Source organism: Lycorma delicatula, chromosome 13 (assembly GCF_047948215.1).
Source record: "Lycorma delicatula isolate Av1 chromosome 13, ASM4794821v1, whole genome shotgun sequence".
NCBI lineage: Eukaryota > Metazoa > Arthropoda > Insecta > Hemiptera > Fulgoridae > Lycorma > Lycorma delicatula.
The window spans coordinates 10,803,683-10,826,521 of NC_134467.1; the positions used below are offsets into that span (position 1 = coordinate 10,803,683).

At 27.9% G+C, this 22,839-nt stretch overlaps 1 protein-coding gene across 1 annotated transcript in view; it reads right to left on the minus strand.

Moving 5' to 3' along the window:
* Window positions 1-10,244: 10,244 nt before the first annotated feature.
* Camta (Calmodulin-binding transcription activator) overlaps window positions 10,245-22,839 on the minus strand; it is a 403,237-nt gene continuing 390,642 nt past the window's right edge. Inside the window, exons 31-33 of the mRNA XM_075381347.1 lie at window positions 21,169-21,243; window positions 14,684-14,825; window positions 10,245-10,479 (exon numbers count right to left, since the gene is read on the minus strand). Coding sequence (XP_075237462.1) covers window positions 14,774-14,825; window positions 21,169-21,243 — 127 coding nt within the window. The 3' untranslated portion in view covers window positions 10,245-10,479; window positions 14,684-14,773. The remainder of the gene's footprint in view (window positions 10,480-14,683; window positions 14,826-21,168; window positions 21,244-22,839) is intronic.

Here is a 22,839-nt window from a genome sequence, read left to right on the forward strand (position 1 = left end):
CCTGCTCTAAGGATAACTCTTACACTAATTTTAAGCGTATTTCAAACTCTGAACATACTAAAATATATGGAACTACACTACACAATGATATATTTTCAAGGAATGCAATTGTAAGCAGGGTTAATGTAGGTTAAGAAGGAGATTATCAAAGATTCTTGTTTCACAAACACAACAACTTGAGTATATTGGGAAGCACAGAAGTTATTACCTACTGAAATATGAAAATGGTAGTACTGTTTTAAAAATGTTATTTAGTTTATACCTCTATAGTTGTGCACTTGTATGTAGTTATGCACTTCTTAAATTTACCACTAGAGTGTATTGTAAACAGCAGATCATAGTTCAGCTACAGTTTGACCAGACACTAGGTAGTTTATCTTGTTACTTGTTTTGTAAAACAAGAAAATTTTATTTTATGTAAAATGTTAACAAAAAAAAGAATGGATTTTTGTTTTGAAAACACGCTACTCAAAGAATTTCTAATGTAACAATTATCACAGAGAATAATCACTTTTCCTCAATTGGGCTGTCCCCTTACTGGATACATTCTTGTTAGACCACCCATGGTTCGAGCATTGAAATGGTTTTCAAAAAACTAAAAAGTAATAGAACTGGGAAAATGATACAATTCTTGTAACACTTTAAACGGACCAAAATCCAATAAATTTCACAAAAATCTATGATCTAGAAAAGGATTGAAAGACAGTTCTACCATCCGTTCATTAAATATATAAATACTAGATAATTAATTCACATAAGCATAATCCAGCAACAAAGGGATGAATTGTTCTGTGATACATACACTGACACACTTAAGTTTCATTCCGTTTCACAACTTTTATTGTAGATCAAATTTCTTGACGCTGCCACTCTATGATGCAATGATAGTACCTCTAACAGTTATTCAGGAATAAACTGTTCTTGAAAAAACAGATTTCTTTTTATTTAATAAGAACAGGTATAAATATGGCAAATATTACTTATCAATTTCATAATTACTAATCAAGTGCAGCTGAATAAAATGTAATTTAGCTTATAACTTAAGATATTAACCAAACAAAGCGGTTTTTAAAAGTAATGCACCAATACGAATACAAATGAGGATTACATTCTTGGTTACCTATCTCCTGCTACCGCAAATAAAACAATTCAATTTTTTGGTTTTAAAAATTACAAATGTAGAAAAAAGGACAAAATGTTTTATTGTAATTGACATTTTTTTTACCATGGTTGAGAGAATTACTTTCCAAAGAAAGCATACTCTTTCTATGTTTCAATAATAATAAAAATTCATTCATGAATAATCAATTCATTCATATTATCTGAATCCATCTAAGGTTAAATGTTTTATTAAATCTAATTTCTAATAAAAATACTGTTTACATTTATTTTAATTCTTAGCAATGAAATAAATATCGTTCTTCTAATTAGTATCAAAAGAATGAGATATTTACCTCTTTAATGCTGAATTACACAGCTTTGTTCTGTGTAATTCTTACTCGTAAATTAAAGTCAACCTAATGCAGTAAGGTAAACAGAGAGAAATATTTTTACATTAGAACAATTAAAATGAATAAAAATTAAATTTTACAATATGTAATATCGAAGAAAATACATAGTCCCAGAATAATCATCTGTTAGAATCCCTTTGTTAAAGCTGTAATTTACACTTTCAAAACCTAAAAGAAGAGTAAGTAATACAATTAAAAAATAAATAAAAGATTTTAGTACAATTCTATAAATGTTATATTATTAGGCCAATTTTAGATTAAAATCTAGTAATTTATTTTTTAAAATATTTCTTCTTTGACGAACTGACTTCTAAATGATAACATAATCTGATATAAAAGAATGACTTAATTCATATTAAATTTTATTTAAATACAATACAATATTTTTGTGGTTTATAAATCATATAAAAATTAAAATACAACTATTACAATGTGTATAAGAGAAAATTATTCCTTCAGACTGATCGTTTCACAAGAATGTTAAAAAAAAAATTCTATAGAATGATTGAAATTCATTCCCAGTTATACTTAATAAATGTTTTGTTAAATTCTGAAGGAAAAACAAGAAAAAGATTAAGATTATATACATTAAGAATAAAATTTAATTTTAACTGTTTGTACACTGCTAAATAGATTGAATAAGATTGCTGTGAACATGGATATATGTTAGGAATAGCACAATGGTGTGAACACAGCTTGTATTATGTCCATAACAAATAAATTTATTAAAATTTTAACAGTTGCAATAACATATCAAACTTAAGAGGGATTTCACTATAAGTAATTAATAAAATAATAAACCTGTTTAATGAATATAACTTCACATGAAACAGATAATAATAAAATTTAGTAAAATGAATAACAAAACTGTACGATAAAAATTATTTTTGATACGGGAAAAAACTTGGGAGGTTTAATTTTTAAAACCGTTAAATAAATTTTGTTTTAAAAGTTTTTTCATGAATTATTTTAGAAGTATTTTTGAAGAAACTTTTAATTATATTTAAACGATAAGATTTTAAATTACTTACTTGAATTACAAAAACATTTTACGTTAAAAATGTTCATAAAATTATTTTACCATCAACAGCCAGATTTATTAATTTATATCATCAACATTAACTGAAAGAAGTGAATAAGATAAATATTAAAAATTTAATTTAGTCGCAATAAATAATTAACCAACAATATTTTATTTTGTAACTATCAGATGTAACTCTTATTCTCTGTTTGATAACTGCAGGTCTACATTCTATTAAGCTACTCTATTCATGTTTTGATAAGAAATGATAAGAAATTTTTTTTAGTAGGTGAAAAATAGAATCCTAGAATCCTAGAAAATATTCTAGGATTTGAATACAGAACCATCTTTATTAAAGGCAGAATGCCTTTAATAGTCATACATTGACCATAGTCATTACATTGACTATGGTAATATAATACCACACTTACCCTACAATTGCTTTGGACAAAAAAATTTTTTTAATTATTTATAGAGTTAAGAAAATTTTATTCTAACTTTTTTCAATTAATAAAAAAAAATGTTGTGAAAGTAACAACAAATCGTATAAAATTATGAAATACTGTTAAGGTTTTCGACTTTTTTTCTGTATTACGTTCCTTAAAAAAAGGGGAGCAGCCTATAAGTAATGGCAAATACTCTTAATACTTGGATCTTTAAGTTAAAATGCATTAAAAATAATATTTACGTATTGCATTATAAATGCACCAATCTTGAGTCTGCCTTGCATAGATATAAACATGAAAAAAAAAAATGGGTTGAGGCAGAAAGCACTGGTTCTTTTAAATTATATAAAGAATACATCTATAATATATGCTATAGTGAATGTAATATCTGAAGGCAGGTCAGTAGTGCGCTTTGGCATCCCCTCCAGTGCTTTAAACATCACTCAGCGACTTCTCACACCATCAGTCATAGTAGTATATTTCAAAAGTCATATCAATTAATTTTTTGCAATGACTTGCATTATATACAACAATGACGTTACTATTATAGTAATAAAATGTGTTCTGGTAATTTGTTACCACAAATAAAATTATTTATGCCTAATGTTTTGTTCAAGATGTATACGAAGTAATCTATTTATTTATTTTTGAAAACATTTTTTTTTTTCAAGTATGTTATAAACTAATGTTTTGCTTTAAATAAATAGAAATAATGATGTAATACAAAAGTATATGAAATGAGTTATTTATTATACGCTATAATGTTACGATTTTCTTTGACGTGACGTAGTTATTTATGAAAATTATTTCTAAATAGCATATACGCTCCAATAGCTAATATTTTGAGCTTTGTAGCCCCACAAAACTACAAAAAACTAAATTGTACAAAATAATATATAAATAAATAAAGTGTTAAAGAAAAACGAGTAAAAGTAATATAATTATAATTATTTATAAAAAAAATTATTAATACTATAGAGATATTAAGTTCATACCATAATAAACGTAAAATAAATTTAATTAATTAATTAAAATGTATAAATTAATTCATACTATATTTTATAAACGTAAAACATAAAATGATTTTATATAAAATAATTTATATAGTAGCTCAAATAAATAAATTAATACAGTAGAATAAATAAATAACAGCAAAAATAAATGAATATGGTAGAATAAACAATAATAAAAATAATAATAAATACAAGTAATATCATTTCAAGGTCTTCCTTTTATAGCAAGCAATAGCATGTGTTCTACATGTTGGGTTATAGGAATGGTGTAGAGGAGACAAGAAGAGCCAGCTTGTGTCTAAAATCTAAAGACCTGCCTTTAGATTTTATATACACTGTAAGTACTTTGATCCTAAGAATCAACAAATTACACGGATTTGTATACTAGATTCTAGATACCGGTGTTCTTTGGTGGCTGGGTTTCAATTGACCACACATCTCAGGAATGGTCGAACTGAGAGTGTACAAGACTACACCACTTCATTTACTCACACATATCATCCTCTGAAGTATTATCTGAACGGTAATTACCGGAGGCTAAACAGGAAAAAGAAAGAAGAATCAACAAATTACTATAATATACTCTACATTCCAGCTGGCTGCACCCTAAACAATACACTGCCTTTTTTTGTAACATTAAACAATTTATATTGTTTAACATTTTATTCGCTGTTTAAGGTGCTTTTTAAAATAAAATTTTGTTTGGAAAAGAATGGGTCAACAAGCATAAACTGTCACTTTCATACACAGAAAAAAAAATGAATTGTATAGATTCATTATTTGTCAAAGCTATTCATGATATCAAAATTCCTAAGATTTAGAAAAGCTTTCAGTTATTTCTCAAAATTTACCATTTTTTTGTTTGTTTTTATACAACACACATATAATGTCGTGTTGAAATAAAGATTTTGAATAAAATAGGATTAGATGTTTATAAATAACTTAAAAATTTATATTTAAAAAAAATATATATAATAAATAAACAACTGCCTCTTACAGTTCATAATCAGTTTCTTTCAGTTTTTAAATTTTCTAAAAGAAGTGAGTTTAGTGGTAATATAAAGATTTTTTTAATTATTTCTTATTTATGTAACAGAATTACGAAATAAAAAAAAGTAATAATGAATTTTTTCATAACAAGATTTATTAATTAAGATTTTTATCTTTTATACTATAATATTATGATAAATCTCACATAATCATTAACTTTTAAACCCCAGATTTCAGAAAAAATGAAATAAAAAAAATTTATTGACATATATATTAATAGATTTTTTATAACTATCATCACATTTAACTTATGTAAAATTTCTGGAATAAATTGAGAACAGACTATTATGGGAGATATTTTGTCAACAACTTATTTATATAATTTACTTATTTTTACAACAGCAACAGATTAAAGTCATAAATCAGTAGCAGATATTGAGTTTTTGTATCATGTGAAAAAATGCTTGAGCAGGGCTTGAACCTAGAATCTTCAGATAAAAATCAGAGATGCTGCCATGAAGAACGATGAATAATAAATAGGTAACATATTTTTTTTATACTAAAAAAAAAACTTGTATGTGCCTTAAATCTGTAGTACCTTATACATAAATGAAATGATTTTGAGGAAAAAAATTTAAGTACAGTACTCTCTGGCTATAACATGCTCTATTTCTTAAGGATAGACCATAGGAAAATTTCTTGTAATTTTTTGCATATAAAGTAATTTCTTTTATGAGAAACATCTTTCTTTTAAAAATTTAATTTTGCAGATCTGTATTAGAAAGTGTAAAAAAAAAAGTTTTAAAATTGATGTAAATATATAGAAATTTTGTTAGGCTGTAGAGGAAAATACAAAAATGAAAGCCTCCTATGAACTTCAGTTGTTTGTAAAAATGAATAATATTAATCATTTAAATGATGCGTTTAGAGAATTAGGTAATATAATAAACAATTATTGCCACAAAGTGAATGAGAGCATTGAAGATAATGAATTGACATGTTCATAACGATTGATAAAGAACTAATACAAAATGAAAATAAAATAAGAAGAATCATGATGGTGAAGAAATAAAAGATAATAACAAAAGAAATGTTTCTTTATTTCAACATGTGTTTAATGCCGGCCTCCGTGGTGCGAGTGGTAGCATCTCAGCCTTTCATCCAGAGGTCCCGGGTTTGAATCCTGGTCAGGCATGGCATTTTCACACACACTACAAATCATTCATCTCATCCCCTGAAGAATGCCTAACGGTGGATCCGGGGTTTAAAAAAAAAAGAAAGTGTTTAACGATACTGACAGCAATGAAGAGGATCAAAGTTCAGAAAACATCAGTTTAATAATTTTTATTAATTAATCAAAAGTTATATTTTACAGAGTAAATTATAAAAATAAATCAATTCAACAGTAACAGACTTTTTAAAAAACGTGGAATTATGAGTATTATAGTATGTCTATCAATCTCATATAGTTAAAGTTGTTAGTAAGTCCAATTATTTTTATTACTGAAAGAAAGACTATTCTTAAATACTGTATGTAGAACCTAATTAATTCTGTTTATAACCAAAATACGTTAGAATTATATACTTTGTTTCTAAGTGGAATATCAGATTAAATGACAATATTAATATCTAATGCAATATTCTATCAAGTTACAAAATAGCATTACATAAAAAATAATTCATTAATGAGCTTTATATGGTATTTTATTGTTATAAAAAAAAAATATTGTTTGTGTTCATTAAAAAATGAGTAAAAGCAATTTTTTATACATAGGAACCAGATCATTCCATGTATATATGTTTGTACAATTGCAATATGGATCTTCCTAGATCACATTTAGGTGCAACACAACAGAGAGGACTAAAAAAAAAACAAAATGTTAGGTCTTTTTTTTAAACAAACAAGAAAAAATTATGCAGTTAAAAATAAAATATAAATTTTAAATAAAAAAGCTGATAACAAAATTGTTATACTTTCCTGGCATTTGGTTATTTGTTCTTATATAGTGGAAAAATAATTATACATGAAAAAAGTTAAAAAGATACAAAAAACTGATATTTTTTGCTCCTCCACCCTGAAAATCACCTCCCATGAAAATTTTTGATTTGGTTACATTACATTAAATGGAAGAAACTAAAAAGAAAATCCACTGGAAAATATTCAACCAATAAGAAGTTACCTAAGATTATTTTTTGGGAGTGGGGGTGAATTATGATGAAAGATTATTATAATAATATTATTATTATTGAAAGTTTAAATAAAAAAAAAAATTTATTTCAAAAATTGATAATTTTAAACTTTGAACAGCACTCCACTTTTTTCTGTTTAATCTCCAGGAATTACCATTCAGGTATTACTTCAGAGGATGAAAGAGAATGATATGTATGAGTGTAAATAAAGTGTAGTCTTGTACAGTCTCAGTTCGACCATTCCTGAGATGTTTAGTTAATTGACAACCAACCATCAAAGAACACTAGTATCAAAGATCTAGTATTCAAATCCGAATAAAAGTAACTACTTTTACTAGGACTTGAACACTGGAACTCTCGACCTCTTCCAAATCAGCTGATTTTGGAAGACGCGTTCACCACTAGACAAACCCAGTGGGTTTTTCAACATCACCCCTACAATATTGTCACCAAAGTATTTTTTTGGATAATTTTCACTACTATTATACTTTGGGGAGACATAAAAATAATATCCAATAAATAAAAGAATAGCTTATTACAAATTCTGGGAGGAGGGGAAATTTGGGGGAAAAATCTTTTTAAAGTTAAGATAAGCATGTATGCATGTGCTGAGCTTAATATAAAGTGGAATTATGTTTGCAAAATTTTGAGAAAATTAACCATAATGAAACTATCTACCCCACTCTCTAGAGATATTGACCCCCAAATTTTTACCAACAAATTGCTCCATAGAGAAGAGTTTCTGTGCCAAATTCCATCAAAATTGTTTTATCCAGTCAAATGTTATTTAGCTTCAAACATGCCAGCACGTGTACTTATTTATGTACGAGGGATATCTCTTAAGTAAAGACCGCTGGGAAATTTCTCTCCATAAGGTTGGTGAACCTGTGTTGTTCATGGCCACGCTATTAATGTACACACTGAATTGTTGTCTGTAAATTGTCGCAGTGTAGTATCTTTGATTATGTGCGAGTTATTATATTATTAAATGAATAAGAAAATCGATGTTGTCGCAGACTGTGAAATACGTAGTCATATGCTTTTTAAACCGTCAAAACATTAAGCCGGCTGAAATTCATATGCAGTCAGTTGCTGTGTAAGGTGATAATGTAATGAATGAAAGAAATGTCTGAAAATAGTTTAAAACGTTTAGAAATAACAAAATTAATGTGCATGATGAAGAACGTTTGGGGAGATCCTCGATATTCACCAAGGACTTATTCAAATCCATCAATGATGAAATCAGAAAAGATCGTCGGTCAACGATTTCTGGACTTGGCCCTTCTTCTTTTTCCTGATGTTTCAAGAGCTGTTATTGGTCGCATTATTCATGACCATTTAGGCTTCAGAAAGGTTTGTACATGTCTTAATGGAACATCACAAAAAAATTCCAATGGGATCTGCCTTAGAATTTTTGATGCGCTACACAGAAAAAGGTGATGAGTTCCTTAATTCAACTGTTACTGGTGATGAAACAGGGATGATTTTGTATTACATGCCAGAGAGAAAAAGCAAGTCAATTGAATGGCGTTATCCTCAATCATCAACCATACCAACAAAGGTCAAGTCACAGCCATTTGGATGCAAACTGATGGGCACAGTCTTTTGGAATCAGTATGGCATACTGCTAATTGATTTCATGCCGTGTGGAACGACCATAAATGCAGAAGCCTACTGTGAATCTCTACATAAGTTATGGCACACCATCCAAATTGGCGACATGGGCGGCTGACCGACGGTGTCGTCCTGCTGCATGATGATGAACATCCACATATTGCAGGTCTGACAAATGATTTACTGAGAACATTTGGATGGGAAATTTACGATCACCCACCACATAGTCCAGACTTAGCTCCTTCTGATTACCATTTGTTTGGGAAATTGAAAGAATTTTTGAGTGGTAATCAATTTGCAGGTGACGATGAACTTAAAAATGCTGTTAATTAGTGGCTAAACGGACTAGCGGCAGAAGAATATGACTACGGTATATTGAAGCTGGTGTATCGCTATGATAAATGTATTAATTCATGTGGCGATTATATAGACAAGTAGTATAAGGTATGTAGTTTAAGAGAAATAAAAAATATTTATAAAGTTGTCAGAATATATTTTTTTACGACACGGTTTTTACATTAGAGATAACCTCTCATATATATGTACATTACATCCACTTTCTTTTTTGTTTTTTGGAATACTTAGGTTATGAAATGACAAAAAATGAAAAACCGATACCTCAATTATTGACAGATTACTTGCATTATAGCTTTAGAGCTATGATGCCAGGAAAATAAAAATTATTCTTTACAAATAAAGTAATGTAAATTAGTTCTCTAAAACTGATGAAGCCTGATTTACAAATAAGAAACTAAAAAAGTAATAATAAAAATCAAGCAAAATGTTAGTTATATAACAGAACTATATTTTATTTATTTGTTCGTTTTATAACCATACTGCCTTATAACAAGGCTTGTGTCCAAATTACCATTTTTAGCTGATCTTGAACAAATTTTCAGTACATTAATTAAATCTTTTTCCATTTGTTTCAGTGAATGTTGAGTTTAATGGAAAATATGGACGACATACAATTTACAAATTAAAAAAAAAAAAAACAAATTTATTAACATTTACTTAAGAATTACAAAGTATATTAACTAATAATAATAATAAACTAATTTATTTAATGATCAAAAGTTGATTTAAATTTATTAAAGACTTAGAAAATAGTTAAAACATTTGATGATGAACATTGCAAAATATTACAATATTTGTGAACACTATTTAGAATTAATTAAACTGATAATTAATGTTAAATGAGGGAATTAAATTTAATTTAAATTCAGTATTTATAAAGCTAACATTAAAACGTGATCTATATATATATATATATATATATAATATATATATATATATATATACATTCTCATTGTACATAGATGTAAAGTTATATAGCAATATAAATACTGAAGTTATGTTATTGAATCGTATCTGAATTCAATAATAGCGAATACATAATGGTTCAATTAATTATAATAATTAAAAAGGACTGCAGGTACATTGATGAATCTATATAAGTATTTTTATAAAACTGTTAAATGTAATTTATAATATAATAAAAAGAAGTCGTGCATTATTATAACTGTTATAATAATAATTATAATTATATTTTGATATATATATATTTATATAGTTTAATTACAGTATGATTTGATTTTTATACTTCAGTCATACATATGCATACATAATTGGATATATTCATAAATAATACATATGTGTAATGATTAATTGCAACAAAGGTATTTATCATCTGCCTGAAACAAAAAGAAAAAAATAATTAATTAATCATTATAATTTAATTGAAAAATACAGAGTGGATTGACATTCAATTTCTCTGATTACTAATAAAAAAAAATAGTTAACAAAAAAAGATCCGTATTATTAACTAATAAACAAATGTTTAACGGTACTTGTATATTAAATGAAGGGTTCAAAATACTGTCCTCCACTTTTATGCATTCATAGCAGTTTAAACACTGAATTACATATTTTTTCTGATAAAGTATAAAATCCATCACATTTTCAATTGACAACTTGAAGCGATTCAAGTCATTTAGATTTGAAAAAAAATACTGTATCTTTGATGACTTTTCCCAGAATGAAAAATCACAAGCACGGTTGGCTATTTGTATTTCTCATCCTATCTGTTCAGATACGATTTGAGCAAGGTGGTCTCTAACTTGGAAAAAACATAACGAGAAGGTGTCCCATTTTGCCACCAAACAAAGGGACGATCGATGTCAAACAAATAATTGTTGAATAGTTCATAAATAACAACGTAACATGCTAAAATATAAATCAGTCACTACAGTTCCATAAAAAAAATGAAGTCATGATATATGAACAACAATTACGATGATTTAATTTAAAAGATGTTTTATCGGTTAGAAAAATGAGAATTACTTCACAACTAATAAAAAATTCCTCACAAAATTCCATCCTTTCTTAAATCATCATCACCAAGCGCATTATCTAATCTTGGCCAATAATATGTAAGCTTCAATTCCTTCACGATCTTTGTAGTCTGGATATGTCTAGCGTTATACATACTGCCTTTCTGGAGGATATTTGAGTTATCTTCACTAATATCTCTGTAACAAATTATTCATTTTTAAAATGTGATTAGTTCTACGTTTTTTTGATTACGGAGCGCCTCCAATGGACCCATATATTTTCAAATTTTATGTTCAACCTAGAAAAATAGTTGACAAGTCAGCAGTGAAGAATTTTTGGAAATCTCATATAGAATTTTTCATGGAAAACAGCAGTACACTATAATTTTTCAATCGACATTGAAATGTAAAACTCTGTTCTTGGTTTGTATATTTTACTATCATTATTTTTAACAGAAATATAAAAATATACTGTACAATTGGTAGTATTTATATCAGCTGATTTAATCAAAATTATCCACCAGTTAAAAGAATTTATATCTCCATAATGGATAAACCAATTTTTAGCCAAATGTGTGTTATGTATTTATGAGAGCTTTATGAAAGTTCTCGGTCAGATAAATAATAATTAATTAAAGATCTATAATAATAATGATAAGTAATAATGTAATGATCATTCCTTATTTTAAAATTTAAAAAAATTTACTTTACAGGTTTTGAAAACTATAGTGAACAACACTAATGTCTTCTGTTCACTGATGATTTTAGAGAACTATTGGAAAGTATAGAAATACTTATTAATCTGAATTGATAGAGAAAAAAAAGTTGCACAATATTATAAGATATCTCCATACAATGATGAAAATAAATACTCACAGCAACTTCAGGAATTTCCATTACTATAACACTGTTATATAAATATTTTGCAAATGGTCATTGTAAAGTAATGCAGTAATATATATTTAATAATACAATAATGTACAATATACATGGAGGGGGGATTACCTGGTGGATCATAAAAGTTTCATATTTATGACTTCATAAAAGAAGAGAGTAAGGAAATGTAATAAAAATTAGTTTGATAAATACACTTAGCAATAATCTTATTACATATGATAAAGAATAAAAAGATTAGAAAAATGGAAGAAAGTGTAAATAATTTACATCCAATGAAAACAATATAAGGGATGCAATACAATAAGTTCTATCTCCAAAGAAATGATAACTAATAAAATTCTCTAATAAAAATTTTACAAACCTGCAAGACTAAAATCTGACAAGTTTGCTACAGTGTACATTTACTGTGTCTTCTTATGTTCACTTGAACATAAGTTTTGAAATAAAGCTGTAAAGTTTTGAAATAACGATGTAGCCTTTAATTCTTAAATCTGGGCAGCAATATAGTTTTTTAATATTCAAAATATGTTGCTGAATGAAATTCATTGGCAACTCTATTAACAGTGTATAATGTTAATGTAATGTATGAAACAAATGTCAATCTCCTTGGCGGAGTGGTAATGTCTTGTTTTTTATCTGGAGGTTCTGGGTTCAAATTCCAGGCAGTCATGGTATTTTTCATATGCTAAAATATTTCCATTTCCATATTCTCACTCAAAACTTTCAAAAAGACAGTGAATTAATTCATTGATCAATAAATGGGTGAAAAGTTTGAGAACAGTAGAAATAACTTTTATGATGAAGAGCATCATTCCAGGTTTTTACCAACCATTACTCATTTGAAGAATTAAATTGATGATGAAATAAAAAAAGAATATTGCAAGTCACAATATTGGATTTAGAACTGATTTCTATCGTTAAATATTCGAGAAGTTATGCAGTACTACTGAAAACCGTCAGATGGATTTAAACATTAGGAAAAAAGGCATGTTTGGTGAAATATGATGATATATCTATTATGTTACCCAACTAACAGGCAATCTACCATTTATTCAAGAATAAAGCTTATAGCCTAATTCTTTACGAGTACGTTTTTGATCTTTTAAAAAACCGATGTAATTTTTAGCAATAAACTTCAACTACGAATGAAATAAAGAAAAAGAAAACAATTTAATAATAATAATATATATATACATCTTATAAATAAAGCTGAAAGTTTGTCTGTGTTTGTTCTCATGTAACACAAGAATCAACTGACTGACTGCTTTCAAATTTGCAGGATACATTCGAATTATCCCAGGGAATGTTTTAAACCATAGACTGAGGTCCTAGCCTCCTTGGGGGTGAAGTTGTGAATTAAAGATATTCATTAAAATTCTTTTACTTCATTATTATATTTCTGTCATCAAAGCGACAGAAATAATTTATGAATTTTTTGTTATCAAAAGTGTGTGTACTTTAGCTACAAGAATTACTATTATTCTATCTTTTTTAATTTAGTTTCTTTTTCAGGTTTCAATAAAACCTGAATAGTTGTTATTTATCACTATCATGAGGGTAATGATTACTGCCAGAGTCCATGGGGCACAGCCCTCTGGTTAGATGGGATTGGCAACTGAGGTGACCTCTCCCGCAGAGGTCACCTCAGAGGTCCCCCGCGGACCAGAGGGCAAGGCCTCCTGGCAAGATGGTCAAATTTTACATGCAAGGATTTTTGCAGATCTCTTACATGATACTCTCCTCTAAAAAAAACTAATTTCAGCATTGAGAAATTCTGAAAAATATATATAAATATAAAGATAGATTTGGTCTATTTTTTGTTTGATATCTCCAAACTGGATAAGCTGATCTGGATGAAATTTAGCATGATGATTCTGTAAATGGGGCATTGATGTCATTTAATTTTGGTCACAATTGGTCGAGGCGATAGGAAGATGTGAAACTTTAAGGTTCCACATTTCAAAATTTTACTCAAAGGTTAGGTGTATTTAAAAAAAATTATTTAATGCCTCTTAGATAGCCGAGACCCTTTCCAAAAATGTTTGTCTTATTCAAACCTCCAAGATCAGAAGAAGGCAAAAAAAAGCAGTTTTTTCTTCTTTGTAGCATCTGGGTATTCCTGTAGTAATTGGATGATTCTATTATGTTAATATGTCATATTGATTATGTATTTGGGTAATTACATTCAGAGATAGGGGAAATAAACCATTTTTTTCTGTTAGTTATGGTTTTGCTCAGTATCTATAGATTGGATTAACCAGTAATTTTTATGAAATTTTGTACAATGACCTCTGAATATGGGTCACTGATGTCATTTAATTTTGGTTAAAATTTATTACGAGTGCAAAAACATATAGTCACCATGGGTCCTGCATCTAAAAATTTTAATCATAGAAAAACATAATTACTTACTTAAACAGTTACAGATTTTTAATGTTCCACTTAATTTTCCTACTAAGTAATAGTTATGTTAAGGGTGAAGCTATCAATAGCCAGAGTTGCAAAACTTACTGGCTTTTTTTTATATATATAATTTCTTTTACATTGAATAAAAAAATATCAAACAATCACGATATGGATAACAACGTAAAACATCTTTTCATTACGCATATCTCTTTTTTCAGTTTATTTGGAATAATAAAATCAATGAAGAATTAACAAACCTTACCTTTGTGTTAATATTATTTCTGCCTATTTAAAGCAGCATTTAATGCAGTGATATGGTGGGATAATGCTAATTTCGGTGGACATCCTTGTGTCACGGATAATGGCACTCCTGCCTCTCTTTTTCTGCTCGCTCTCTCTGCAATCTAAAGAAGATAAATAAAAAAAATATATAAATAAACAATCAAAATCCAGTCAAAAATTTTACTGGTTAAACATTTTAAAAAATCGGTTTGAAATATCTGAATTCAAAAAGATGATATCCAAGTATAATAATCGTGGAGGATGCATTAATTAAAAAGTAGTAGAAAGGACAACCGTCATGACAAGAATCCAGAATTATAAAAAGTAAGGTTATAATAAAAGTAGTAATAAAAGGTTATTATAAAAGTAAGGTAAGAATTATAAAAGTAAGGTTTCAGTAAAATAAAACAACATTATTTTCATCATAAAATACACCCTGATATAAATACATACCAGCATTTTCTGGAATACTTTTAAATAATCTAATTTTGTGAACTGGATGCATCAGAGTATTTTGAAATTCAGAAATGGTATTCTTTGAGTAATTTATTTATATAAAATCTAATTTGATACATAAAGATGCAAGGGAATACATAGATAGGGTTGCACAATGATCTGTCATGAATATCAATTATTTTCTGTGCAGTAAAAACTTTTAAATTGTGTTTTAAGAATTGTCCTGGAATACAACATTCCACCGCTGAGATGACAACACACACACACACACACACACACACACAAAAGTCAGGCAAATAAGCTTTAATGAATTGGCATTCATGTCTCTCTGCTCAGTAACGTCAAGCAAGACGTTTCACTGTTTGTTGCACAACTTATTATTCTAAATTTCTCATTAAAGAACATGTTAAACACATCTAAAATTTTGACTAGACTACATGTACGGAGTTTACGATGCTTATGATGTTATCAAGTATCTGAAGGATGGCGTGAAGCAACAAGAAATGAGAATCACAATAAGCATTAAAGGGAAGCATTAAAGAGAATTTTCGTTCTTCTGGAGGTTCAAAACTAAAAATAACCAAACACATATTTATTACCAATTGTTAATTTTTTACAATATATTAAAACTTAAAAAACAAATTGTATTCAAAAATAGACAAAATGATGAATAGCAACATTCAATCAATTTCTGATCTAAATGAACACAATTATTGGCACCTTACGGTCGACGAGATTGCTTTAGAAGTAGGTATCAGTTATAAGAGTAGAGCTGTTCTACCAATACAAATGATCTTAGATTCTGTAAAGTCCGTATATGGTGGGCTCAAAGGCTTAGATCTGAAATCAGAAACAGGCCTGACCGGAAATTTGCCAAAGATTCCTAAACTGATTTTGATCAGAGAGAAATAATTTTTTACATCAAATGGTCATATATGCTGATACATGGATCCATCATTACATTCCTGTCTAAATCGGTTAGTATAGAGTGGTATAGGATTAGAGAAGCTTATCCTGTAAAGGAAAAAATCCTTGAAATCATCTTTGACCGGAAAAGTAAAATGCTGGTCAATTTTCTGTACAAACATCGCACTATGAATACTATGTACTACTAGCATAATAGTGAAAGTCACCTACAGGAACAAAAGGCACTGTCAGGCGACCAGAGATGTGATTCTCTTTCACAACAATGCCAGTTCTCACACAGCCATTAGCACTTAGGATAAATTGATTGAAATTTACAACGAAACCTTAGAAAATTCCTGGTATAATACAGATTTTTTATTTATTTAGGCCATTAAAGGATGTACTGGGAAGACATCAATTTCAGAGCATCAACAAATTAAAGGAGTTAGTGCACAAGGCTGGCTTGTGACATGTCCTCAAATGTTTTATGAAGAGGGAATCTACAACCTCCCTTTATATTCAGAAAAATGTAGTGAACTTCAGGGAGTCTAAGAAGAAAAATCCATGAATATATTTTCTATTTTTATTCTACACTAATAAATGCTAAAAACAAAAGTCCAGTTTATATTTTTGGTTGATGTAATATATGCATAAAAACAGAAAACAATTCTTTTTTTTGTTGTTTCAGATAAGCTCAAAATTATGAAAAAAACCTATTTCATTTGCAAAATTTATAATTCTAACTTACAACTAAGAATCGTAATTGACAGATCTTGTATCATTAATTTTTAAATAATAGAAACTCAATGATAAAAACAAAAAAAGAAGATATTTAATAAATAAGGAAAATAACAATACTTCGATCCAAACAGATGAATGCCTGATATACTTTCTTCAATAAATACTGTGATATATTTGCGGTATTATGCTGAGTTTTAATGCCAGTTACCACAATTCTGAACCTTAAGGATACCTATTTATTTACTTATTTCTAGAATTATCTGAGTTACTTTCATATAAAAAGTATTAATAATGATTATAAAAAACCAAAATAAAAAAAATACAAAAAAATTAAAACACCTCTACTCCATCTAGAGGTGATCAAAAGTTTAAATGAAAAGAGACAACTAGCTAGGATATACCACTTTTGAAACTAAATGTGAAAAATATTAAATTTCTGATATTTTGTTAAGGGTGAAGTTTCTTATCTCAAAAGTTTTGTTTGTTAGTTCTCTTTAAAAGATGTTCACATTCTTGTCTTTTTTATTAACATTTTTGAATTGATCATCCAAGGAGGCTCTACGAATGTTTCGGTATGCCGGTTTCATAATATAACAGCTGATGGGTAATAATGAATTTTGTAGTGTGTAGTAAATGCCGTGTCTGATGGGATCTTAAAGAACTTGGAATTTCTTGATGAAAGGCAAAGATGCCACTATACCATTACAGGACAGAAATTAGCATTATGTATATAAATACAAAATTATATGGCAATCACTCTGTGTTAACGCTTAAGTAATTCTATTCAATGTGGATATTTTTAATTTAATGATTACCAACAGCAATAATTATATTAAATTAAAAATGAATAGTACCAAATGCAAGGAAAAAATATGAACTATTTTTAAAATATGGTTAAATTTACATTTAAAATGTTCATTTTTTGTAAATGGATATTAGCTTAAGAGAATTTTCGTTCTTCTGGAGGTTCAAAACTAAAAATAACCAAACACATATTTATTACCAATTGTTAATTTTTTACAATATATTAAAACTTAAAAAACAAATTGTATTCAAAAATAGACAAAAAAAGAGGAAACAAATTTAGATATTTTTAAATATTTACATAAATATTTACCATAGTTCCCGGTCCAATATCCCACATACTGTGAATGCATTGACAAAATAAAGAAAATATTATAATAAATAAATACTTCATCAGTAAAAGAAATTTTAATTAAAATATTTCTAATGAATCAGGCAAACCGTGGGTAATACTGAAGTTATTTTTTGTTCTCTAATTATTGTAATATACGCATTACACGTATCTGGTACAGAAGGAAGTTCCCACAGTCGTATCAATCTTCTGAACAATTCCATAAAATTATCTATGGTGTTTTGTGGAACTTCCTATAATTGTGTATATTCTTCTGAACATTTCCATAAGACAATCCGTACCGCTTTTCAAATCTCTAAAATAAGTTTCTAGCAGAATATAACAATTAATTTCTGATCTGTGACAAACTTTCACACATCAAAACACTTACATTCTGAGAACAAATACAACCGGTATAAGCAATCCATCACCCAAAAATTGGATATTAAAGTCGAATCGATTTCTTTGGTTCTTATAAGTACAATACAGAAAATAATTTTTCACCTTTAAACACAGTCTTACTTATTAGCTCATATCTGATCCTGGAAGATGGGAGATTCCAAAGAATGACTTTCTCTTGTGTTAAAAAATTTCATAATCTAGGGAAAAAAAAATCTAACAATTTCACACAAATGTTCATATAAAATAAAAATAAGAGTTTTTTCCTACAGTCTCATAGGTTTTAAATTAATCTTAAACATAATCCAAGCCCATTATAAAACTAGTAACTTTTCTAATTTATATATTCAGTAGAAAATTATAAATATCTTTTCTACATTGTTCAATGATAGAATTGGTAAATCTGTTTTATATGATGAACCGTCCAATGTTTCTTAATTTCTTTGGAACTTACTGATTTATGGATTTTCCAACTGTAGTTAAGATAACTACAACAGGTTCAGAATCAATAAAAAACGTTTTTGCTCCCTTCTTGCCCAAAAAGTCAGTCCTCTCATAATTTCTCAACTACTGAGTGTCTGTACGCTCAGTGTGATTGTATTATTGTGTGATTGTATGTGGGATATCCATACATCTCAAATTAAGATACAATCCGATACATCTAAGTATTGAAATACCCCAGCCTGAAAATTTGTAGTATATTTTCTGAGATCGGATCAAGGACTAGTTTTGACTGACTACATGTAAATCACGGCTGCTGAGTACCCATTAATCCAAACGTCATCTATGAAAAATAGCAGATAGCGTTGTATATCAATTTGAACATCAATACATTGCATCTAGATAAATAGGAAAGAATTCTGGTAGCTGTCTAACAGGTGGGCAAGCAAATCAACACTGTTACACTTAAAGAAAAAATTATCCATTTAACATTATTTTGTTATTATCTAGCAAAAATAATATATTAGGTTATATGATTTTTCAGTCACTTGGCATTACGAATTAATCATCAAAAACCATTCAAGAAGTTAAAAAAAATTACTAAAAAGTTTAGTTGTAAGTATTCTTGGATAAAGATGGAAGCAAATGAATGAGTTATTAGTAGGAATTGTAAAATATAAAATATTCTATATTTAAAATGATAAATTAAAATTAGAAAGAAAATTTTTTATAACATTTATATTCATGTGCAATTTATCACCAAATTTATTGAAAATTGAAAAAAGCTGGGTCAGTATATAAAAATATATTTAATTAATGTAAAATTTTTAATCATTCATGATGAACAGATACATTATTATTCATAATAATTGATGTATTTACAAAAAAAAAAAACAAGTTTTAATCCAGTGATAACAAAACGGTAAGTGATAGCCTAAACTAATGGTCGTCTATACTCCTTACTGCTTCTCAGAGGGAATGTCAGATCTTGGGCACTATGTAATTTGATTTATTAGGTAGTACTAAATTTGATTTATACTGTATTAGGCAGTAAACAGACAGACAGGGGGTTTCTTCATATGTAGTGCTGTACAACTGTGATCCTGTCTTCAGTAACCGAAACATCTTTGTTTAGGCATGTGTGACAACTTCTAGTATGAGGAGACCTACTGAAAGATATACAGTTCTTCAAACTTCTTCCTCAGGCTCTTTTTGGGTTCTAGACCTATGTTTCTTCAGGAATACATGTTCCTAGTGTGCCACTGACAAATCTGACAAAAAGTCCATAAACAGCACAACATGAAATATTCATTGTATTTAAATCATCGGTTCTCTTGATTGTTGTTCTTTTTATGTTCCACATTAATGGATGTGTAAACAGTCAAAATAGGAGAATTTTGAATTCTAAAAATTTTCATACTTCCATAAGCTACAAGATCATTGGTGAAAAAAAAAGAAGATTTGGGGTGAATGTCTTGGAGAATTATCAGCTACAATGACAACTGAGTATTTATTAACATATTGTAATTAATTTCACAGCCCCGATAAACAGCCAATGTCACGTTCTACTGGATGGAGTATCAGCAAATTCCAGTGACATAAGTATTATTGTATTTGATTCTAAGTAAATAATTTCAAGCTATTTAGATCTTCATCAAGCTCCATTTCTTTCTCTTTCTGACATTTTTTTTGTTCCTCTGTTAACTAGTTTGCTGTTTATTCATACTTGATTTGAAAATTCTACATAATATAAAACTACAAATCCATCATTTAGGCAAGGAATAAAGACGATTTCAAATTGCATGAAAAAACACGTTTAAACATATACTTAAGTATTTAGAAAGTACTTTTAAAACTTTCCTTAACATTTTTAAATAGTATTTCCATAATTTTATACAAAAAAGAAAAAAGTATATCATTTACGTAAAAAAAAGTGAAATTTTAATAATTCCATGATAATTAACAGATAAGTTACCTAAGTTGTGTGTCTTTTCAATTCCTCAGTAGTTAGAATGATACAAGTTGATTAAAAATGAGTTAAACAAACTAATAAATAATAATCTTCATATTTATTGATTGAAAAAACTTTTTTTTATTTATATATATTATTTTTGCTATTTTTTTCCACGATTGTCCTATTTAAATAAATTAAAAATTTTTTTAAATATTTTATAAACCATTTTCAAGAATAATATCGTTATAGAAGTTAATGATATTTGTACTAATTTGGAATTAATACAATTACAAAGGTGCAAACAAACAAATTAACCAAAAAATTACCTATTGGAGAATCAGGTAAAAAAAATATTTAAATAATTGTAATTCTATAAAATTCCTTAAAATAACGCATTAACATTTAAAATATAAATTTTAAAAAAATGTCTCACTTGTTTTTAGACTGCCTCATAAATTGTTGTATTTTCCTAGCAGCCTGGTGCTGCCGTCTCTGTGAATAAGTTCTTCTATAATAAAAAAATTAAACAAACAAATTATTACATTTATATTAAAATAATTTATGTGTAGGTAGAACAAAATATATCAATTAATTACAAAGCATATTATATATTTCAATGTAATGAGTGTAATTAGAGATCAGGTAATAAACATTTCTGAAATATTACATAGCCGAATACCAAAAATGTATTATAGGACTGTTTGATGTTTGTTATGAAGGAAAAAGACTGACTATTAAATTACAGAGGAAATATTCTGATGCCTATGAAATATTTAAAGTTCTTTACTGGGGTTGCTCTTTTATCTCTAACTTATTTGAAATATACTTAAATAAAGCATTAAGGAATGAATTGAAGATAAAATATGCCATTATGAGAACAGAGATAAATGCTGATTATTTACACAGCTTTTTGTTTAAAAATGATCATAACATAATAACATCTTACAAATATGATAAACAGTGAGGAGATTTATAAAAATTAAAGGAGATGGGGGGGACAACTGTAAATTGTAATAAAAGAAAGTGTTTACTGTAAAAAATACTGAGATTAATTTATAAACAGAAAGCAAAATGATCAAAATATGTGATAATATAAGCTTTTAATGTGATATTAAATATAAAAAAAAGGTGATACATGAAGAGAAAGAGGAAACTGAATTGCATAAAGCAAAAAGATTACATATAGTTAAATTAAATTGTTTGATCTATGGAGATTTGGAATAAGACAAAAAGAAAAACAAGAAATTAAATCCAAAAGCATGCACTCACACACGGTGCTGAGGTACAGAAGTTAACAGAAATAAATAAAAAAAAGATCTTCCAGCCTCCAAGGTGCAATTGGTAGCATCTCAGCCTTTCACCTGGAGGTCCTGGGTATAAATGTCAGTCCGGCGTGGCATTTTTCGTACGCTACAAATTTTCATCCAAGCTAAATGATCTTAGCAGTTGATGCTTGCACACCTCATTAAAAAAAATCTTAAATACCCTATATTTCATAAGACATTTTTATGTCCAGATTAAAGGATGTAAGGAATTAAAAGATTATGAGAAGAACGGTTGAAAAATGAAATGTAGTAGGGAGGATAATGAAGAGGAAGAAAGCTAAAATGACATGACTATTTGCACAAGATGGAAAGTAAATGGTCTAATAAAGTGGTCAATTGGGTTTTTCCAGAAAGAGGAGGACGATCTGATAAGAAGTAAATGGATGGTATAGGAAAGGTAATAAGATAAAAAGGTTTAAAGAAAATTATTGGGAAAATAACAAAAAAACAGCCCTCAAGATGTGAGAAATGGTACACGTAAGCTATAAACAACTCACAAAAAAATGTTATAAGTGCTCTTTAATAATAGATTGTCAAATTCATCTCTGTAAATCGAGTAAAATCCATTTGATAAGAATTACTATACTGTATTCAGTTAGCTTACGAAGTGAAGAATAAACAAACGTTTCATTTTTTGTGTGAATGACCTTTGTCATGATTCTGATGAGTCACGTTTCGTGTATCAGTACCGATTCACAAAATGGCCATTTTATATATATATATATATACATACAACACTATAATAATTTTTCATACATCAGTCACCAAATAATTAGTCA